This window comes from Jaculus jaculus, chromosome 1, assembly GCF_020740685.1.
Source record: "Jaculus jaculus isolate mJacJac1 chromosome 1, mJacJac1.mat.Y.cur, whole genome shotgun sequence".
Lineage (NCBI taxonomy): Eukaryota > Metazoa > Chordata > Mammalia > Rodentia > Dipodidae > Jaculus > Jaculus jaculus.
Window position 1 is genome coordinate 278,046,751 of NC_059102.1, and position 18,971 is coordinate 278,065,721.

An 18,971-nucleotide genomic window follows, 5' to 3' on the forward strand; every position below is an offset into this window, starting at 1 on the left:
TTTTTATTTATTTATTGGCTCTTTAAGTAGGGTCTCATTCTAGCTCAGGCTGATCTAGAATTCACTATGTAGTCTCAGGGTGGCCTTGTACTCACAACAGTCCTGCTACCTCTGCCTCCCAAGTACTAGGATTGAAGGCTTATACCACCATATCCAGCCATATTTTTAAGTTTTTGAGCCCACTATTTCTATCATTTCTTTTATTATTTTTTATTTTATTTATTTATTTTTGGTTTTTTGAGGTAGGGTTTCACTGCAGCCCAGGCTGACTTGAAGTTCACTATGTAGTCTCAGGGTAGCCTTGAACTCACAGCAATCTTCCTACCTCAGCCTCCTGAGTGCTGGGATTAAAATTATGTACCACCACACCCATCTATCTTTTATTATTTTTATATCCTGTAAAATATATTCTAGAAAATTATAAAAGGGATGTGTTTTCTATGTAAGTAAGCATGTGGTATAACTTACTTGATACTTTAGATAAACTAGACATTAGATATTAGAGAAAAAAAGATAAGTTAAAAGAATAATCTCTAAACATATTAGAAAAGAAACATAATGGTGTTTCCGCTCCTAAAATATTCATATTTTCTCATTATCAACTTCAGGTATATACTGTTCCTCCACAGGTAATAGAACTCATTTTATGAGAAGATTTTTCTTAAAGTCCTTTTAAAAAATATTTTCATTTTCTATTTATTTATTTTAGGGGGAGAGAGAGAGAGAAAGAGGAAAATAGAGAAATTGGGTCGCCAGGGCCTCCAGTCATTGCGATGCATGTGCCACCCTGTCCATCTGTCTTATATGGTCCTAGGGAACCAAACCTGGGTCCTTTGACTTTGAAGGCAAATGCCTTAACTGCTAAGCCATCTCTCCAGCCTGCAAAGAATATTTTATTTTGACTTTGAGGGTAGAGGAAAATTACTTAAACATTGTTCTTTTACTGAAGTACAGAGTGAAAACCATTGAGCTGACTAGTGATATATGTTAGTGATCATGTATATGTTTTGACTCTAATCTGTTTGCTTTGTGTTAGTTCAGTCAAGTTGGAGCTCTATGAAACTCTCCATGATGATTCAGGAAGCCAATGCCATCAGTAACAAATTTAAAAAATATTATGTTTTTGGCAGGTGAGTAGTTAATTATCCTGATGATAGAGCCATACTTTGTTTTATAGTAGTTGACATGTGCCACCATGCCTGGCTATGATTTTCTTTTTAAATTAGGGCTGGAGAGATGGCTTAGTGATTAAAGTGTTTGTTTGTGAAGCCTAAGGACCCAGGTTCAGTTCCCCTGAACCCATGTAAGCCAAATACCCACGGAATAAGAAAATATAAAAAAATAATGACTCTTGAAAGTTTCAATAAATTTGTTTCTAAAAAATTAGTTGTGTGAGCCAGGCATGGTGGCACACACCTTTCATCCCAGCACTCGGGAGGCATAGGTAGGAGGATCACCATGAGTTCAAGGGCACCCTGAGACTACAGAATGAATTCCAGGTCAGCCTGAGCTAGAGTGAGACCCTACCTCACAAAACAAAAAACAAAAACAAAACAAAACAAAACAAAACAAAAAGTTAGCTGTGGGCTAGAGAGATGGCTTAGCAGTTAAGCACTAAGGACCCCAGTTGAGGCTTGATTCCCCAGGACCCATTTAAGCCAGATGCACAAGGTGGCACATGTGTCTGGAGTTCGTTTGCAGTGTCTGGAGGCCCTGGCATGCTCATTCTCTCTCTATCTGCCTCCCTCTCTCTGCCACTTTCAAATAAATAAATAAAAATAAACAGAAAATAAAAATTAGCTGGGAGCTGGGTATGGTGGCACACACCTTTAATTACAGCATTCAGGAGGCAGAGGTAGGAGGATCACCATGAGTTTGAGGTCATCCGAAAATACAGAGTGAATTCCAGGCCAGCCTGGGCTAGTGTGAGGCCCTACCTCAACCTCAAAACAAACAAACAAAAAAGAAACAACCAAAAAAATTTTTTAATTTATCAAGGTGTGGTGGTGCACGCCTTTAATCCCACCACTTGGCAGGCAGTGGTAGGAGGATCACCATGAGTTCGAGGCAACCCTGAGACCACACAGTGAATTACAGGTAAGTCTGGGCCAGAGTAAGACCCTATCTTGAAAAACCAACCACACAACAACAACAAAAAATTAGCTGGGTATGGTGGCACATGTCTTTAATCCCAGTACTCGGGAGTCAGTGGTGGGACTACAGAATAAATTCCAGTTTAGCCTGGGATAAAATGAGACCCTGCCTTGAAACTCCCCCACCCCCAATTTAAAAATGTTAATTTCTTTAAAATCTACACGAGTCCCTGTTCAGCAAGGGCAAGTATCAGAATCTCCAGTGACACTTTGAGACTTCCCTTTCAGAACTAACTTAGGAGGTTTTAACAATTAGTTTTAGGAATTTGCTGATTTTCTTTTTTGTTGTTGTTGTTTGTTTTAAGTTAGGATCTTGCTTTAGCCTAGGCTGACCTGAAATTCACTATGTAGTTTCAGGGTGGCCTTGAACTCATAGCAATCCTCCCACCTTGGCCTCCTGAGTGCTGGGATTAAAGCCATATCCCACTATGTCTGGTTCTCATTTTCTTGCTTTTAAAAATTTTTTTCTTCTGTTTTTCAAAGTAGGGTCTCACTGTAGCCCACGCTGACCTGGAATTCACTATGTAGTCTTAGGGTGGCCTTGAACTCACAATGATCTTCCTACCTCTGCCTCCAGAGTGCTGGTATTGAGGCATGTGCCACCATGTCTAGCTAATTTTCTTTTTTAAAAGTAATTTTTATTTGAGAAAGGAAGGTATATATATCTCTGCTTGTGTGTGTGTGTGTGTATATATATAAAGAATATGGGCACACCAGTGCCACTTGCCATTGCAAATGAACTCCAGATACATGCGCCACTTTGTGCATCTGGCTTTATGTGGGTACTGGGAAATTGAACCCAGGCCTTCAGGTTTTGCAGGCAAGCACCTTTAACCACTGAGCCATCTCTCTAGCCCTGATTTTCTTTTGAGTTGAAAATTTGTTTATCAGGATTTCATTTTATTTTTTGGCTTTCTGTATTTGTGGTGTTAGAATTCAAATCACAACTTCACATCTCCTAGGCAAGTGCTGTACCAGTGATCCATACTTCCAGTCCTATGAACACTTTTTTAGTGTAAATACATTTTTGATTTTAAAAGATTTTTTACATATTTGTGTGTGTGTATGTGTGTGCACATATGTATGGATATGTGTATGTGCTCTTGGATATAGAGGTCAAAAGTTGACATTGGGTGTCTTCCTCAATAACTCGCTACCTTATTTATTGAGAAAGCTCACCAATTCAGGTAGTCAAGCTAGTCAGCGTGCCCCAGGGATCTTCTGCTTTCTGAGCCTTGGGTTTATAGGTATGTGCCATCATGCTCCACATTTATGTTGGTAACAATGATCTGAATTCAGCAAGTACTTTAACCACTGACCATCTCTTCAACCCTAAGCATTTTTTAAAATTATTTTTATTTATTTGTATTTTTTGAAAGAGAGAGAGAAGTGAAGGAGAGGGGAATGATTGTACCAGGGCCTTTAGCCACTACAAACTAACTCCAGAACCATGAACTTCTGGCTTATGTGGGTTCTGAGGAATTGAACCTGGGTCCTTAGGGTTTGTAGGCAAGTGCCTTAACTGCTAAGTCATCACTCCAGCCTGCTAAATATTTTATATATAAAGTTTTATAGTAGCATTAGAAATGATTATTACTAAAATAAGATTATTATTGCAAAAATGAAAATGCTTAACTATTGAATCAGTGGACTGAGTTTTTATGGAGGTTTTTCTACTCCAGAAATTGTGAGTATAAATGAATGTTCTTTTTTTAGGTTAAGCATTTTCTTGGCATTTCTTTTAGAGATGAGACATCGGACAAAGGCAACCCTGAAACTTCTGTTCGGGTTCGTAACCTCAAACTTGGCATCTCAACTTTCTGGAGTTTGGAAAAATTTGAATCTAAGCTTGCAGCAATGAAAGAGCTTTATGAGGTTTGTGATATTATATGAATACATAATTTTTTTTGTTTTGGTTTTTCAAGGTCATGCTAGCCCATGCTGACCTAGAATTCACTATGTAGTCTCAGGGTGGTCTTGAACTCAAGGTGATCCTCCTGTCTCCCAAGTGATAGGATTAAAGGTGTGAGCCACCATGGCAGGCTGAAAATCCCTATAAACTTTTAAAATTAAGCCCAACATGGTTATGCAAGTCTGTAATCCCAGCAGTTCTGAGATAGAAGCAAAAAGATCAGGAGTTCAAGGCCCACCTCAGCATAGTGTGTTTAAGGCCTACCTATTATACATGAGACTCTATATCAAAGTACTTCCTGAATAAAAAATATAAAGTGATATATTCTCAATAAATCAAACTTGAAAAATAGAATCAAAGGAAATGTCTGATTCTATAATCCCTAAGATTAAAGATTATGCATTTTTGGGCTAGAGAGATGGCTTAGTGGTTTAATTGACTGATATTTCTTAAATATTTAATTTACAGATTCTCAGGGTACCACATAGCCAGATGCAAAGTGATGCAAGTGTGCAATTTGAACATGCACATAAGGGAGTGCACATGTCTGGAGTTTTATTCACAGTGGCTGAAAAAGCTCTGATGTGCCTATTCTCTCTCTCTGCCTCTTTCTCTCTCTCTCAAATAGAAAATTAAAAAAAATTATGCATTTTTTGTTTTTGCATGTAAGTGAAGTTTTATTGGTTTGCTTTAATATTTATCAGTGTGATAAAGAAATTTAATGCCAAATCTATTGTTACAATTTTTAATTTTAATTTTAATTAATTTATTTATTTAGGTTTTTCGAGGTAGGGTTTCACTTTAGTCCAGGCTGACCTAGAATTCACTCTGTATGCTCAGGGTGGCCTTAAACTCATAGCAATCCTCCTACCTCTGCCTCCCAAGTGCTGGGATTAAAGGTGTGTGCCACCACGCCTGACTACAATTTTTTATTTTTAAGCTTAAGGATAGAAAAAATATTTAAAAATATATTTTATTTATTAGAGAAAGAGAGAATGGGTGTGCCAGGACCTCTGGCCATTTCAAACTAATTCCTGATGCATGCATCACTTTGTACATCTACCTTTATGTGGGTATGAAGGAATCGAACCTGGGTTGTTAGGTATTGCAGGCAAGTGCCTTAACCACTGAGCTATCTATGCAGCACAGTAAAACATTTTTAAAAATTGGTTTGTTTATTTGAGAGACAGTGAGATAAAGGTGAAGATAATGGGTGTGTCGATGCCTCCCACTCCTACAAATGAACTCCAGACACATGTGCCACTTTGTGTGTCTGATTTTATGTGAGGACTGGAGAATCAAGCCCAGGCTATCAGGTTTTACAGGGAAGTTCCTTTAACTGCTAAGCCAACTCCCAACCCCATAAAACATATTTTTAAAAATATTATTTATTTATTTATATGTGTGTTTGTGTGTGTGTATGTTTAAGAAAGGCGGGGGAGAGAATGGGTGCACTAGGGCCTCCAGTTCTAGTGAGTAGCTTTAATTTATAAGTATTAATGATTTTTCTATAATGAGTTGTTAATTGTGTATTTATTTATTTTTCCTTGAGGTAATGTCTCATTCTAGCTCAGGTTGTCCTGGAATTCACTATGTCGTCTCAGGGTAGCCTTGAACTTGGCGATCCTCCTACCTCTGCCTTCCAAGTGCTGGGATTAAAGGCATGTGCCACCATGACCAGCTGTGTATTTAATTTTTTAAAAATATTTTATTTATTTATTTGAGAGCGCAAAAATGGGAATGCTAGGGCCTCTGTCCACTGGAAACGAACTCCAGTTGCATGTGCCACCTTATGCATCAATCAGGCTTTACGTGGATACTGGGGAATCGAACCTGGGTCCTTTGGTTTTGCAAGCAAGTGCCTTAACCATTAAGCCATTTCTCCAACCCTCTTTTATATTTTAACATATTTTTTAAAAAGAATTTATTTAGTTGCAAGCAGAGAGAGGTAAAATAGAGACAGGCAGAGAAAATGGGCACACTAGGGCCTCCAGCTGCTACAGACTAATTCCAGAGGTATGTACCACTTTGTGCATCTGGCTTTATAATTGAACTCGGGTCATTAGACTTTGCAGGCAAGTATGCATTTAAAACAGACAGTATTGAAGACATTATCATTCCTGCCTTTAATGTAACATGAAATTCCACTGAGTAAGTTTTCCTCCTTCTTAACTTACTATTTCCATCCATTCATTAAAGTTCTTTACTTATTTTTCCACATATTTATACTTTCTCTGAGTCAACTCTCATAGTGTTTTGGTAGATGTTTAATTGATTGATATTGCTTAAGTATTTAATTTACAGTTTATCATCATCAGCATAGTCAACCAAGATAGGAATAATCATTTCATGGGGTGTGTGTGTGGGTGTGTGTGTTTGTTGTTGGGAATGAAATCTAGAACCTCATGCATACGAAGCAATCACTTTACCACTGAGGTATATCTTCAATCTGTGATTATATCTTAATATCGTCAGATTATATTTTTCTCTCCTGAGATTTTAGTGTTTTTATTTTCATAACCTCTTCTAATTTTATAATAATTTTTAATTTCTTAATTCAGTTATCTTCTAAATTATTGATATATTTAGTGATTTCAGCTTGATTTTATTGGTAGATTTATTTTTTCAATTTTATTTTATTTACTTATTTTGTTTTTTTGAGGTAGGGTCTCACTCTAGCTGAGGCTGACCTGGAATTCACAATGTTATCTCAGGGTGGCCTTGAACTCCTAGCAATCCTCCTACCTCTGACTCTCAAGTGCTGGGATTAAAGATGTGCACCACCATGCCTGGCCCTATTTTGTTTTATTTTATTTTTTTGAGGCAGGGAATCACTAGCCCAGGCTGATCTGGAATTCACTATGTAGTCTCAGGCTGGACTGGAACTCATGACAATCCTCCTACCTCTGCCTCCCAAGTGCTGGGATAAAAGGCATGTGTCACTATGTATCCTCAGGGTGGCCTCGAACTTACAATGATCCTCCTATTTCTGCCTCCCAGGTGCTGGGATTAAAGGTGTCTGCCACCATGTCTGGCTAATCACTCTTTTGAAATCTTTGTCAGGAATTTTGCCTAAATCAGTCTCACTGGAAGTCATTTTTGGTGGATTACATTGTCTTGATTTTTTTTGTCTATCTTGTACTATAGAGAGTTTTGCAACTTGTGTTAATTTGATGCTTGCGTTTTCTAATTATCTGCAGTATTTGTGGATGTGTAAATCCAATGTTATGTATCTTTAAGGGTAGGAGCTCAAGGTACCAGGTGTGGCTCTTATGTGACTTTCAGAGTAACAGAAGTCACCTTAGGTGTTGGATATGTCTACTATGCAAGTATTCTAGTAGGCTGAGTGGAGGAAAATACAGGCAAATTCTAAAATACACCTGAGCAATATATACAGTCAGTCAAAACCAGCATGGGGTAAGAGTGGGTATTAAGACAAACATAATTTAACAAAGTCAAAGTTCCTAAGGGTATGTATTGCCCCACACCCTTAATCCTGTCAACTGGAAGACTATTTCTGGTCTGTAAAGGGTTCCAGGTCAACCTGGGGCTCAGTGAGATGCGGTCCCCAAGAATGTCAGAAGACGATGACAAAGGCACTGTGAATCAGGAAGCAACAAAGGACAATACCAAAAATGCAGCTTATTTAAGGATGGCAAAGCCAACCATCAATCCAATCTAGCACATAACCTGCCCTTACATGGAAGGTGCAATTAGCACTTCCAATACCAGCCTATATACTAGGTTTTGTGGCCAGTTCTGACCTAATGTAAATAGGCCCTGTTACCTTTGGGGATGGCTTTGGTCTCAGCTATGCTGCGGGCCCACTTGGGTCCCTCTTTACAGTGCTGTGGGCTTGGCTAGGCTGGCTGGGTAGATGGGCCCATGGCTCTCATTGCCTGTGCTGGGTGCTGTGTAGCTGACTTTCCTTCTCTAGGTCTTCTGTGGTTGCTGATGCTGGTGGATAGGGGAGGGGAGGCTGTGGAGGGTGCCTGAAGTTGTACCAGAGCTGCATAGCTGGTCCCAGTAATCTTTCTTATGAGCCACTCAGCTGGTCCCTGTTGTCTTCTCCTTTAGGTTTCTTGACTGTGAGGAGGCTGGTGTGAGTGAAAAATCTTGTCACATGGCTTCTCCTGTGGCGCAGGCAGAGCCTGGCAGCTGCGGTGGACCTACACTGCTGTGGGAGCTGATTCTGCCTGCTTCTGTGGTTGCTACAAGCCCGTGTCTCTCTTGCTTCTCTGCTGAGATTGATAATTTCTTGTACACCTTCACTTCTTGGTGGGAGAGTATATTTTGCTGGCTTTTTAAAATTTCTCCTCTACATTGCTTAGGTGTAGCTACTTTGCTGCCATCTTAACCGGAAGTTGTATTGTGATTTTTAAAATGACTTATCCGATTACTTGTAATTTTCTAATTTTATGCTTTGTGTGTGTGTGTGTGTGTAGGTTTATGTGGAGACCAAAAGACAACCTCAGGTGTTGTTTCTCAGAACTATTGTCTAAAACTCACCTGTTAGGTTATCCTGGCTGGCTGAGTCCTAGGGATACTCCTCCTCTCTCTGCCTCTCCACCTCTGGGATTTCAATCATGTGCAAGGACTCCCAGATTTTTTTTGTGGTTTCTAAGGATTAGACTCAGGTCCTCATACTTGCAAGGCAAGCACACTTAATCGGCTCAGCTTTCTCCTTAGCCTATAATTTTGTTTTAAAGTAACAAATTAATTTTTTCCTTTAGTTGTAAAATGTCTTTCATTCAATTGATGGAAACTGTACATTTTTTTTTTTCTTAGAGTAATGGTAATAACAGGGGTGAAGATGTCTTCTGTGATCCTGAAGATGAATGGGAGCCTGACATTACAAATGCACCAGTTTCTTCACTTTCTAGAAGGAGGTAAAATCATCTTTACTTTTTTGTTTGTTTATTTGTTTTTTCAAGGTAGAGTCTCACTCTAGCTCAGGCTGACCTGGAATTCACTATGTAGTCTTACGGTGGCCTCGAACGCATGACGATTCTCCTACCTCTGCCTCCTGAGTGCTGGCATGCACCACCACACCTGGCTTATTTTTACTTAAAAAAAATATTTTAAGGCTGGAGAGATGGCTTAGCAGTTAAGGTATTTGCTTGCAAAGCCAAAGGACCTCGGTTTGATTTCCCCAGGACCCACATAAGCCAGATGCACAAGGGGCCACATGCATCTGGAGTTTATTTGCAGTAGCTGGAGGCCCTGGTGCGCCCATTCTCTCCCTCTGCCCCCCCTCAAATAAGTAAAAATAGAGTTTAAAAAATATTTTATTTGTTTTTGAGAGAGAGACAGAGAGTGAACAAGCAAGCATGGGTGTGCCAGGGCCTCTCTAGCCACTGCAAACAAACTCCAGACACATGTGTCACCATGGGCATCTGGCTTACATAGGTTCTGGGAAGTCAAATCTGGGTCCTTAGGCTTCATAGGCAAGTGCTATAACCACTAACCCATGTTTCTAGCCCAATTTTTATTTTTTTTTTAAATTTATTTCTTTGCAAGCAGAGAGAGAGTGTGTGTGTATGTGTAAATGGGTACTCTAGGGCCTCCAAAAACACTACATATGAACTCCAGGTGCATGTGCCAATTTGTGCATCTGGCTTTACATGGGTACTGGAGAGTTAATCTTGGGTTGTTAAGCTTTATAGGCAGGTACCTTAATTACTGAGCCATCTCTCCAGCCTGGTAAAATCATTTTTCTTACTAGTTTCCTTGGTTTTGTTTGTTTGTTTTTGGTTTTTGTGTATATATAAAAAATTAGTGTTTTGATTGTTTTTTTCAAGGTAGGGTCTTACCCTAGTCCAAGCTGACCTGGATCTCACTCTAGTTCCAGGCTGGCCTTGAACTCATAGTGGTGTTTCTACCTTTGCCTCCCAAGGGCTGGGATTAAAGGTGTGTATCACCACGCCCAGCTTCCCATGTGATTTAAAAAATTTATTTGAGAGAGGGAAAATGTGTTTGTGTGTATGGGCATACCAGGACCTCCTGCCACTAAAAACAAACTCCAGGTACATGTGCCATTTTTTGGTCTGGGTTTATGTGGGTATTGGGGAATCGAACCCAGGTCATGAGGCTTTAAAAGCAAGCACCTGTAACCACTGAGCCATCTCTCCAGCCCTAATTTACTTATTTTAAAAGATCTGTTGTTATGACATGTCTATAATGAGAACTCAGAAATATAAATGGAATTATGTGGTAGTGACTGAATTCTATTTCTCAAAGCATTAAACTGTACATTAGTCTGTTAGGAGAACAAGAATGTATAGTATTTCATTGTACTCATTTAAAGAGCAGCTTAGATAGAATAAATGTAATTTCCTCTAAAAAAGGAATAATAGTGCTTTTAAATTTCCTTTTCTCAAGAATTTGATATGGTCAAGATATTTTATTATAAGTTACATAATTTTATATTCACTCAAGTTTGTATAGTTATCATAGACGAACAAATCATAGTTATAGAGAACTTCTACCATGACAGGTGTATTACTTATCAAGACATAAAATAAAGCCGGGTGTGGTGGCGCATGCCTTTAATCCCAGCACTCGGGAGGCAGAGGTAGGAGGATCGCCGAGAGTTCGAGGCCACCCTGAGACTACATAGTGAATTCCAGGTCAGCCTGAGCCAGAGTGAGACCCTAACTCGAAAAACCAAAAAAAAAAAAAAAAAAGACATAAAATAACTTCAATAGTGAATAAATGGTTTTCAAGAAAAATCTACTTCTGCTTAGACCTCAGATGCTTAGAATATAGAGACAAAACTGTATGAAGGGCCTGAGTCTTGGAACATTTAGCCCTCTAGTTTGTTTTCAAACAAATATTTCTGTGATGAATACTGTCTACCATTCCTGAGGAACCCCAGGTGGAAAAAAAAAAACAAAACTGCCCCTTCTCTTTATGAACAGGAATGAAAGAAAGGAGAGTCAGTTAAGTCCTGAACTAGGGCTGAGCAGAACTGTTTTTTTTTTTTTTTTTTAATTTGAGAGCAACAGACACAGAGAGAAAGACAGACAGAGGGAGAGAGAGAGAGAGAATGGGCGCACGAGGGCTTCCAGCCTCTGCAAACGAACTCCAGACGCGTGTGCCCCCTTGTACATCTGGCTAACATGGGACCTGGGGAACTGAGCCTCGAACCAGGGTCCTTAGGCTTCACAGGCAAGTGCTTAACTGCTAAGCCATCTCTCCAGCCCAGAACTGGTTTTAAGTTCGGTGACTGACTAGAGGAAAATGGTGTTCCCTAAGATGCCTCTATTGCATATGAGAGAATAGCATCATCAAAACAATAAAAACAGGGTGTTGGAGAGATGGATCGGCAACTAAAGGTGCTTACTTGCAAAGCTTGATGGCCTGGGTTTGATTCACCAGTACTCACATAAAGCCAGATGCACAAAGAGGCGCATGCTTCTGGAGTTTGTAGCAGCTGGAGGACCTGGTGTGTCCATTCTTTGTCTCTCTGTCTCTCTCTCTTTTGTATTTCCTTGCTGTTTTCATTATAAACAAGTATAAACTTTATATATGCAAATCTTGTATCACAATATGAGCATTAATAATCAAAGGACTAACTAATATTTAGCCTATTAAATGTTGGTGGTTTACATCTTATTTCCTGTTGACTTTTTGCTAATAGGAAACCAACAGAAATTTAAAATGTTACCAAAAATTTAAAATTTGTCTTAATATTTTCTATGATTTTGAAATTAGTTGTTTTCATTTGGCAAAGATACTTTTGAGAACTTGTGTAATTTAAAGGTATCATATTTTTTTAAACAATGAATTGCTGTGAGTCTGAGACCTTGTGTATGAAGTTTCAGCCTTGTAAGAATGTTTATGACAGAACTTGAAACTCTGAGAATGTCTGCAGGTAATGGAAACAATGACAGTTTCTTAATTATAGAACTGCTACTGGGCAATAATATGCCATGAGTATTCTGTAATAAAACAGACTTGTTTGGCTGCCATGAATTATGATATGTACTATTGACAGGTAAGTAAAATCTCTTTGAAAGGAATGTGACAGGCATTTTCTTTATTTGGTTTAAACCTTGTTTAAAATGATAGTGTTTCAAGAATAAAACTTCTAAAAAGAAAAAAAAATGAGTAAAGCTTCCTTGTTTAACTTCACTTTTCCTTTCACTACAATGTAGAAAAATAATTTTTTTAAACTGTACTATTTGAAAACTTATACTTACTCTTATCAGTTGTATTTTTGTGGTTTTATTTAGGTATCACTCATTCTGGCATATTCATTCAAAGTTTTTTGTTTTTTTTTTTAATTGAAAGAGCAAAGAGGGAGGGGGAGAGAGAATATGAATGGGTGAGCCAGGGCCTGCTGCCACAGCAGAGGAACTTCAGACGTATGTGCTACGTTGGGCATCTGGTTTTATGGGTTTACTAGAGAATTAAACCCAGGCAGGAAGGCTTTGCAAGCAAGCACCTTTAACCACTGAGCCATCTCCACAGCCCCCTTATTTTGGCATTTTAAGTATTCATTTTTATTTGTTTATTAGAGGGAGAGAGAGGGAGAATGGGTGTGCCAGGGCCTGTAGCCACTGCAGACCCATGTGCCACTATATGCATCTGGCTTACGTGGGACCTGGAGAATTGAACCTGGGTCCTTAGGCTTCACAGGCATGCATCTTAACCACTAAGCCATCTCTCCAGCCCCTATTCTGGCATTTTTTTTTCTTCAAAAAAATATGCAATTTATTAATTCTTAGCTTTCATTAAACTTAGAACAAGTTACATTAAAATTAAGTCTTAAGAAAATGCTTCAACATTAAGGTATTATAGCCATTTTCAGGGACCTTAATGACCTCAACTGTCCTTAAGGCTTGTAACATGGCATCACCATTGCCAGCTCTCTACATTTCTGCAGAAACACATTCAGATAAGCAGACCTATTAGTTAGCTGGCTTCTATTCTGGCATTTTAATGTACTTTTTTTTTTTTTAAATTTCTATCTTCCCATCTTGCCCCACTTCTCCCCCAGTCTTCTCTTCCATGCATCAAATGCATCCTTTTGCCCTTCCCTCCCACCTCTTCCAACACATCTGTTTATATTCACTTTCATTATTGTCTTTATAGGTTTAATTCACATGTGCCCCCTTATATATACATACTTACAGACATTACATGCTAAGATCTGCAAGTCATAAAGAACATGCAGTTTTGGTCTTTCTGAGTTTGAGTGACTTCACTTAATATGATTGTTTCCAAATCCACCCATTTCCTATATATTTTATTTTCTTTTAGTAGATCAATAGTAGTAGAAAGTTATGTTAGAAAAGGTACCAAACAGGAGCTGAAGAGATGGCTCAGTGGTTAAAGGTGCTTGCTAACAGTCTGATGGCCTGGGTTTGATGTCCCAGATCCACATAAAGCCAGATGCACAAAGTGGTATATGCATCTGGAGTTCGTTTACAGTGGCAAAAGGCTTTGTATGCCCATTTCTTGTCTCTCCTTGCAAATAAACAAACAAATAAATAACTGAAAAAAAGAAAAGTCACCAAAGAATCTGGATCACTGCTGAAGTAGTTTCATTCTTACAGTGAGTTGGTTTTGGAGTTTCTTAAAATGATGCATGAATGCCAGATAAAACTATGCTGGAGAGATGGCTTACCAGTTAAGGTGCTTGCCTGCGAAGCCTAAGAATGCATGTTTGAATCTCCAGGTCCCATGTAGCCAGATGCAAAGTAATGCAAACACACAATATTGCACATGTGTGCAAGGGGGTACATCAGTCTGGAGTTTGTTCACAGCTGCTAAAGGGCCCTGGTGCACCCATTGTCTCTCTGCCTTTGTCTGTCAAAAATAAAAATAAACTGTACTACTTTGTCCAGTAACAGGAATACTGGCCAAGCTGTTAGAAAGGGGAATAGCTAAGTAGCCAGCCATATTCAAAGGAGATACTTCTGTGTTTTGAAGGTTGAGGGGAAAAGCTATATTAAAAAGTATCATTTTCTTCATATGTTATAGTGCTGTACTTCAAAGCTGTACTTTTCACACTGTGTTGCAAGTATTATTAGATGTTCTTTTACCTAGACCTTTTCCTTGTTTAAAATCATTCCCTGGATAATTCTCTCAGGACAGAAATCTAAGTTTCCTTAGTTGTTTACAAAGTCAACTTCAATATGACCCCTACACACCTCCCAGCTTCATTTGTTCCTTTCCATGTATCTATCATCTATCTATCTATCTATCTATCTATCTATCTATCTATCTACCTACCTACCTACCTACCTACCTACCTACTATCTATCTATTATCTATATATCTATTTATGTATCTATTATCTATCTATCTATCTATGTATCTATCTACGTATCTATTATCTATCATCTATCTATCTATCTATCTATCTATCTATCTATTTATCTATCTACTATTGTTATTATTATTATTATTTTGCAAACAGATAAGATAGACAGAATGGGCATGCCAGGATTTCCAGCCAGTGTAAAGAACTCTAGACGCATGTGCCACTTCATGCATCTGGCTTTATGTAGGTACTTGGGAATCAAACCTGGGTCATTAGACCTGGCAGGCAATTGTCTTAGCTGCTGAGTCATCTCTCCAGCCCTCACAGCATAATCCTTGTTCAGTAATCCAAATGAATTAGTTCTTGATAGAAAGATAACATGCATGCCTGTTTTCTTTAGGGAAATTAAAAATAATATTATTTCAAGACAGGGTCTCATTATGTAGCCCAGGCTAGCCTTAAATTTTCCATTATCCTGTCTCAGCCTGAGTGCTGGCATTTTAGATATGTGCCACCATACTGGCCACATTATTAATAATATTCTGTATGGTATATATCCATTAATCTTATGGTTTATCTTTTATTCAGGAGCAGAAGTTTAATGAAGAATAGGAGAATTTCTGGTTGTTTACATGACATACAGGTCCACTCATTTCCGAAATTACATTCTTCACATTCATCAGGTATCATTTCTATCAAACTGTCTATATAGTGGGGAAAGCATTAGGTTCTTGATCTATCTTCTGCCATGTGCAGATACCACATTTCCTAGAAGCTTGTATTTCCTCTGTAAAATGAAGAGAGTGGATTGGATGGTGCTTTTGCTTCTAAAATCCTTTATGCTGATTTATCTTAAAGCCTTTTAGTAGAGTAGCCAATTCAAATGTAGAAGATGCTAGGCATTATGGCACCTTTAATCCCAGGGCTCAAGGAGGCAGAGGTAGGAGGATCACCCTGAGTTTGAGGCCAGTTTAAGACTATATCATGAATTCTAGGTCAGCCTGGGCTGGAGCAAGGTCTACCTTGAAAGACCAAAACATGGTGGTATTAACCAAATTTAACAGATACATGTTTACAAATGTCTAAGTATATCCTGCTTTTGTATGTATGTGTGGTGTACATTGTATGTATGTATGTATGTATGTATGTATGTATGTGTATATGTATGTGTGTTTGTTTGTTTGTGAGCATGATTGTTTTTGCAGGTCAGAGGTTAATGTCGTGTCTTCCTCATGTTCTGCACCTTAATTTTTGAGACAGAATCTCTCATTGAACCCAGAGCCCATTGATTTGGCTAGAGAAGCTAACCAGCAAGTCCCAGATGTCTTGTCTCTGCCTCCCCAGCACTGTAATTACAGGGTATTCTTCTATACCTGGTTTATTTTTTTTTATATTTTTATTTTTTTCAATTTTTTAAAATTTTATTAACATTTTCCATGATTATAAAATATATCCTGTGGTAATTCCCTCCCTCCCCACCCCCACATTTTCCCCTTTGAAATTCCGTTCTCCATCATATTACCTCCCCATTACAATCATTGTACTTACATATATACAATATCAACCTATTAAGTATCCTCCTCCCTTCCTTTCGCTACCCTTTATGTCTCCTTTTTACCTTACTGGCCTCTGCTACTAAGTATTTTCATTCTCACGCAGAAGCCCAATCATCTGTAGCTAGGATCCACATATAAGAGAGAACATGTGGTGCTTGGCTTTCTGGGCCTGGGTTACCTCACTTAGTATAATCCTTTCCAGGTCCATCCATTTTTCTGCAAATTTCATAACTTCATTTTTCTTTACCGCTGAGTAGAAGTCCATTGTATAAATGTGCCACATCTTCATTATCCACTCATCTGTTGAGGGACATCTAGGCTGGTTCCATTTCCCAGCTATTATAAATTTATACCTGGTTTTTATGTGGGAGATAGGGCTCTTAATTCAGGTCTTAATGCTTTCATGGCAAGCACTTTACCTACTGAGTTATCTCTCCAGCCCTATTATTTTTCAGTAAGTAAAATGCAAAGAATAGGCCGGGTGTGGTAGCACACACTTTTTTTTTTTTTTAATTTTTATTAACATTTTTCATGATTATAAAATATATCCCATGGTAATTCCCTCCCTCCCCACCCCCACACTTTCCCGTTTGAAATTCCATTCTCCATCATATTACCTCCCCATTACAATCATTGTAATTACATATATACAATATCAACCTATTAAGTAGCCTCCTCCCTTCCTTTCTCCACCCTTTATGTCTCCTTTTCAACTTACTGGCCTCTGCTACTAAGTATTTTCATTCTCACGCAGAAGCCCAGTCATCTGTAGCTAGGATCCACATATGAGAGAGAACATGTGGCGCTTGGCTTTCTGGGCCTGGGTTACCTGACTTAGTATAATACTTAGTATAATACTTTCTGCAAATTTCATAACTTCATTTTTCCTTACCGCTGAGTAGAACTCCATTGTATAAATGTACCACATCTTCATTATCCACTCATCTGTTGAGGGACATCTAGGCTGGTTCCATTTCCCAGCTATTATAAATTGAGCAGCAATAAACATGGTTGAGCATGTACTTCTAAGGAAATGAGATGAGTCCTTTGGATATATGCCTAGGAGCGCTATAGCTGGGTCATATGGTAAATCAATCTCTAGCTGTTTTAGGAACCTCCACACTGTTTTCCACAATGGCTGGACCAGATTGCATTCCCACCAGCAGTGAAGAAGGGTTCCTTTTTTTCCACATCCCCGCCAACATTTATGATCATTTGTTTTCATGATGGTGGCCAATCTGACAGGAGTGAGATGGAATCTCAATGTAGTTTTAATCTGCATTTCCCTGATGACTAGTGACGTAGAACATTTTTTTAGATGCTTATATGCCATTCGTATTTCTTCCTTTGAGAACTCTCTATTTAGCTCCATAGCCCATTTTTTTGATTGGCTTGTTTGATTCCTTATTATTTAACTTTTTGAGTTCTTTGTATATCCTAGATATTAATCCTCTATCAGATATATAGCTGGCGAAGATTTTTTCCCATTCTGTAGGTTGCCTCTTTGCTTTTTTCACTGTGTCCTTTGCGGTGCAAAATCTTTGTAATTTCATTAGGTCCCAGTGGTTAATCTGTGGTTTTATTGCCTGAGCAATTGGGGTTGTATTCAGAAAGTCTTTGCCAAGACCAATATGTTGAAGGGTTTCCCCTACTTTTTCCTCTAGCAGTTTCAAAGTTTCCGGTCTGATGTTAAGGTCTTTAATCGATTTGGACTTAATTCTTGTGCATGGCGAGAGAGAAGAATCTATTTTCATCCTTCTGCAGATATTTATCCAGTTTTCAAAACACCATTTGCTGAAGAGGCTGTCTCTTCTCCAATGAGAATTTTTGGCATTTTTATCGAATATCAGGTGGCTATAGCTACTTGGGCTTACATCTGGGTCCTCTATTCTGTTCCACTGATCTACATGTCTGTTTTTGTGCCAGTACCATGCTGTTTTTGTTACTATGGCTCTGTAGTATAGGTTAAAATCAGGTATGGTGATACCACCAGCCTCTTTTTTGTTGCTCAGTATTATTTTAGATATTCGAGGTTTTTTGTGATTCCAAATGAATTTTTGGATTGTTTTTTCTATTTCCATGAAGAAAGCCTTTGGAATTTTGATAGGGATTGCATTAAATGTGTAGATTGCTTTAGGTAAGATTGCCATTTTCACAATATTGATTCTTCCAATCCAGGAACAAGGGATGTTTCTCCACTTTCTAGTGTCTTCTGCAATTTCTCACTTGAGTGTTTTAAAGTTCTCATTGTATAGATTCTTTACTTCCTTGGTTAGGTTTATTCCAAGGTATTTTATTTTTTTTGATGCAATTTTGAATGGGAGTGATTCTCTGATTTCATCCTCTGTGTGTTTGTTGTTAGCATATATGAAGGCTACTGATTTCTGTGTATTTATTTTGTATCCTGCTACATTGCTGTAGGTTTTGATCAGCTCTAACAGCTTGCAAGTAGAGTCTCTAGGGTCCTTTATGTATAGAATCATGTCATCTGCAAATAATGATAACTTGATTTCTTCCTTTCCAATTTGTATCCCTTTTATGTGTGTCTCTTGCCTTATTGCTATGGCTAAGACTTCCAAAACTATATTAAATAGAAGTGGGGACAGTGGACACCCTTGTCTTGTTCCTGATTTTAGTGGAAAAGCTTCCAGTTTTTCCCCATTTAGTAATATGTTGGCTGTAGGCTTGTCATAAATAGCCTTTATTATATTGAGATATGTTCCTTCTATTCCCAGTCTCTGTAGGACTTTTATCATGAAGGGATGTTGGATTTTGTCAAATGCTTTCTCTGCATCTAATGAGATGATCATGTGATTTTTGTCCTTCAACCCGTTTATGTAATGTATTACATTTATAGATTTGCGTATGTTGAACCATCCCTGCATCTCTGGGATAAAGCCTACTTGGGCAGGGTGAATGATCTTTTTGATATACTCTTGTATTCTGTTTGCCAATATTTTGTTGAGAATTTTTGTATCTATGTTCATGAGGGAGATTGGTCTGTAATTTTCTTTTTTTGTTCTATCTTTGCCTGGTTTTGGTATCAGGGTGATGCTGGCCTCATAGAAGGAGTTTGG

General features: G+C 38.4%; 1 protein-coding gene and 1 non-coding gene across 2 annotated transcripts in view; one reads left to right on the plus strand and one right to left on the minus strand.

Annotated features, from left to right (window-relative positions):
- The window catches only part of Kif14 (kinesin family member 14), a 97,957-nt gene that overhangs the window by 57,997 nt on the left and 20,989 nt on the right, over positions 1-18,971 (plus strand). The window contains exons 20-23 of the mRNA XM_004659461.3: positions 1,037-1,130; positions 3,899-4,028; positions 8,854-8,954; positions 14,927-15,021. Of these exons, the coding sequence (XP_004659518.2) occupies positions 1,037-1,130; positions 3,899-4,028; positions 8,854-8,954; positions 14,927-15,021 (420 nt within the window). The remainder of the gene's footprint in view (positions 1-1,036; positions 1,131-3,898; positions 4,029-8,853; positions 8,955-14,926; positions 15,022-18,971) is intronic.
- Positions 12,863-12,995, minus strand: LOC123457878. The gene has a single exon (XR_006635236.1). It is a non-coding gene; the product is annotated as a small nucleolar RNA SNORA33 (small nucleolar RNA).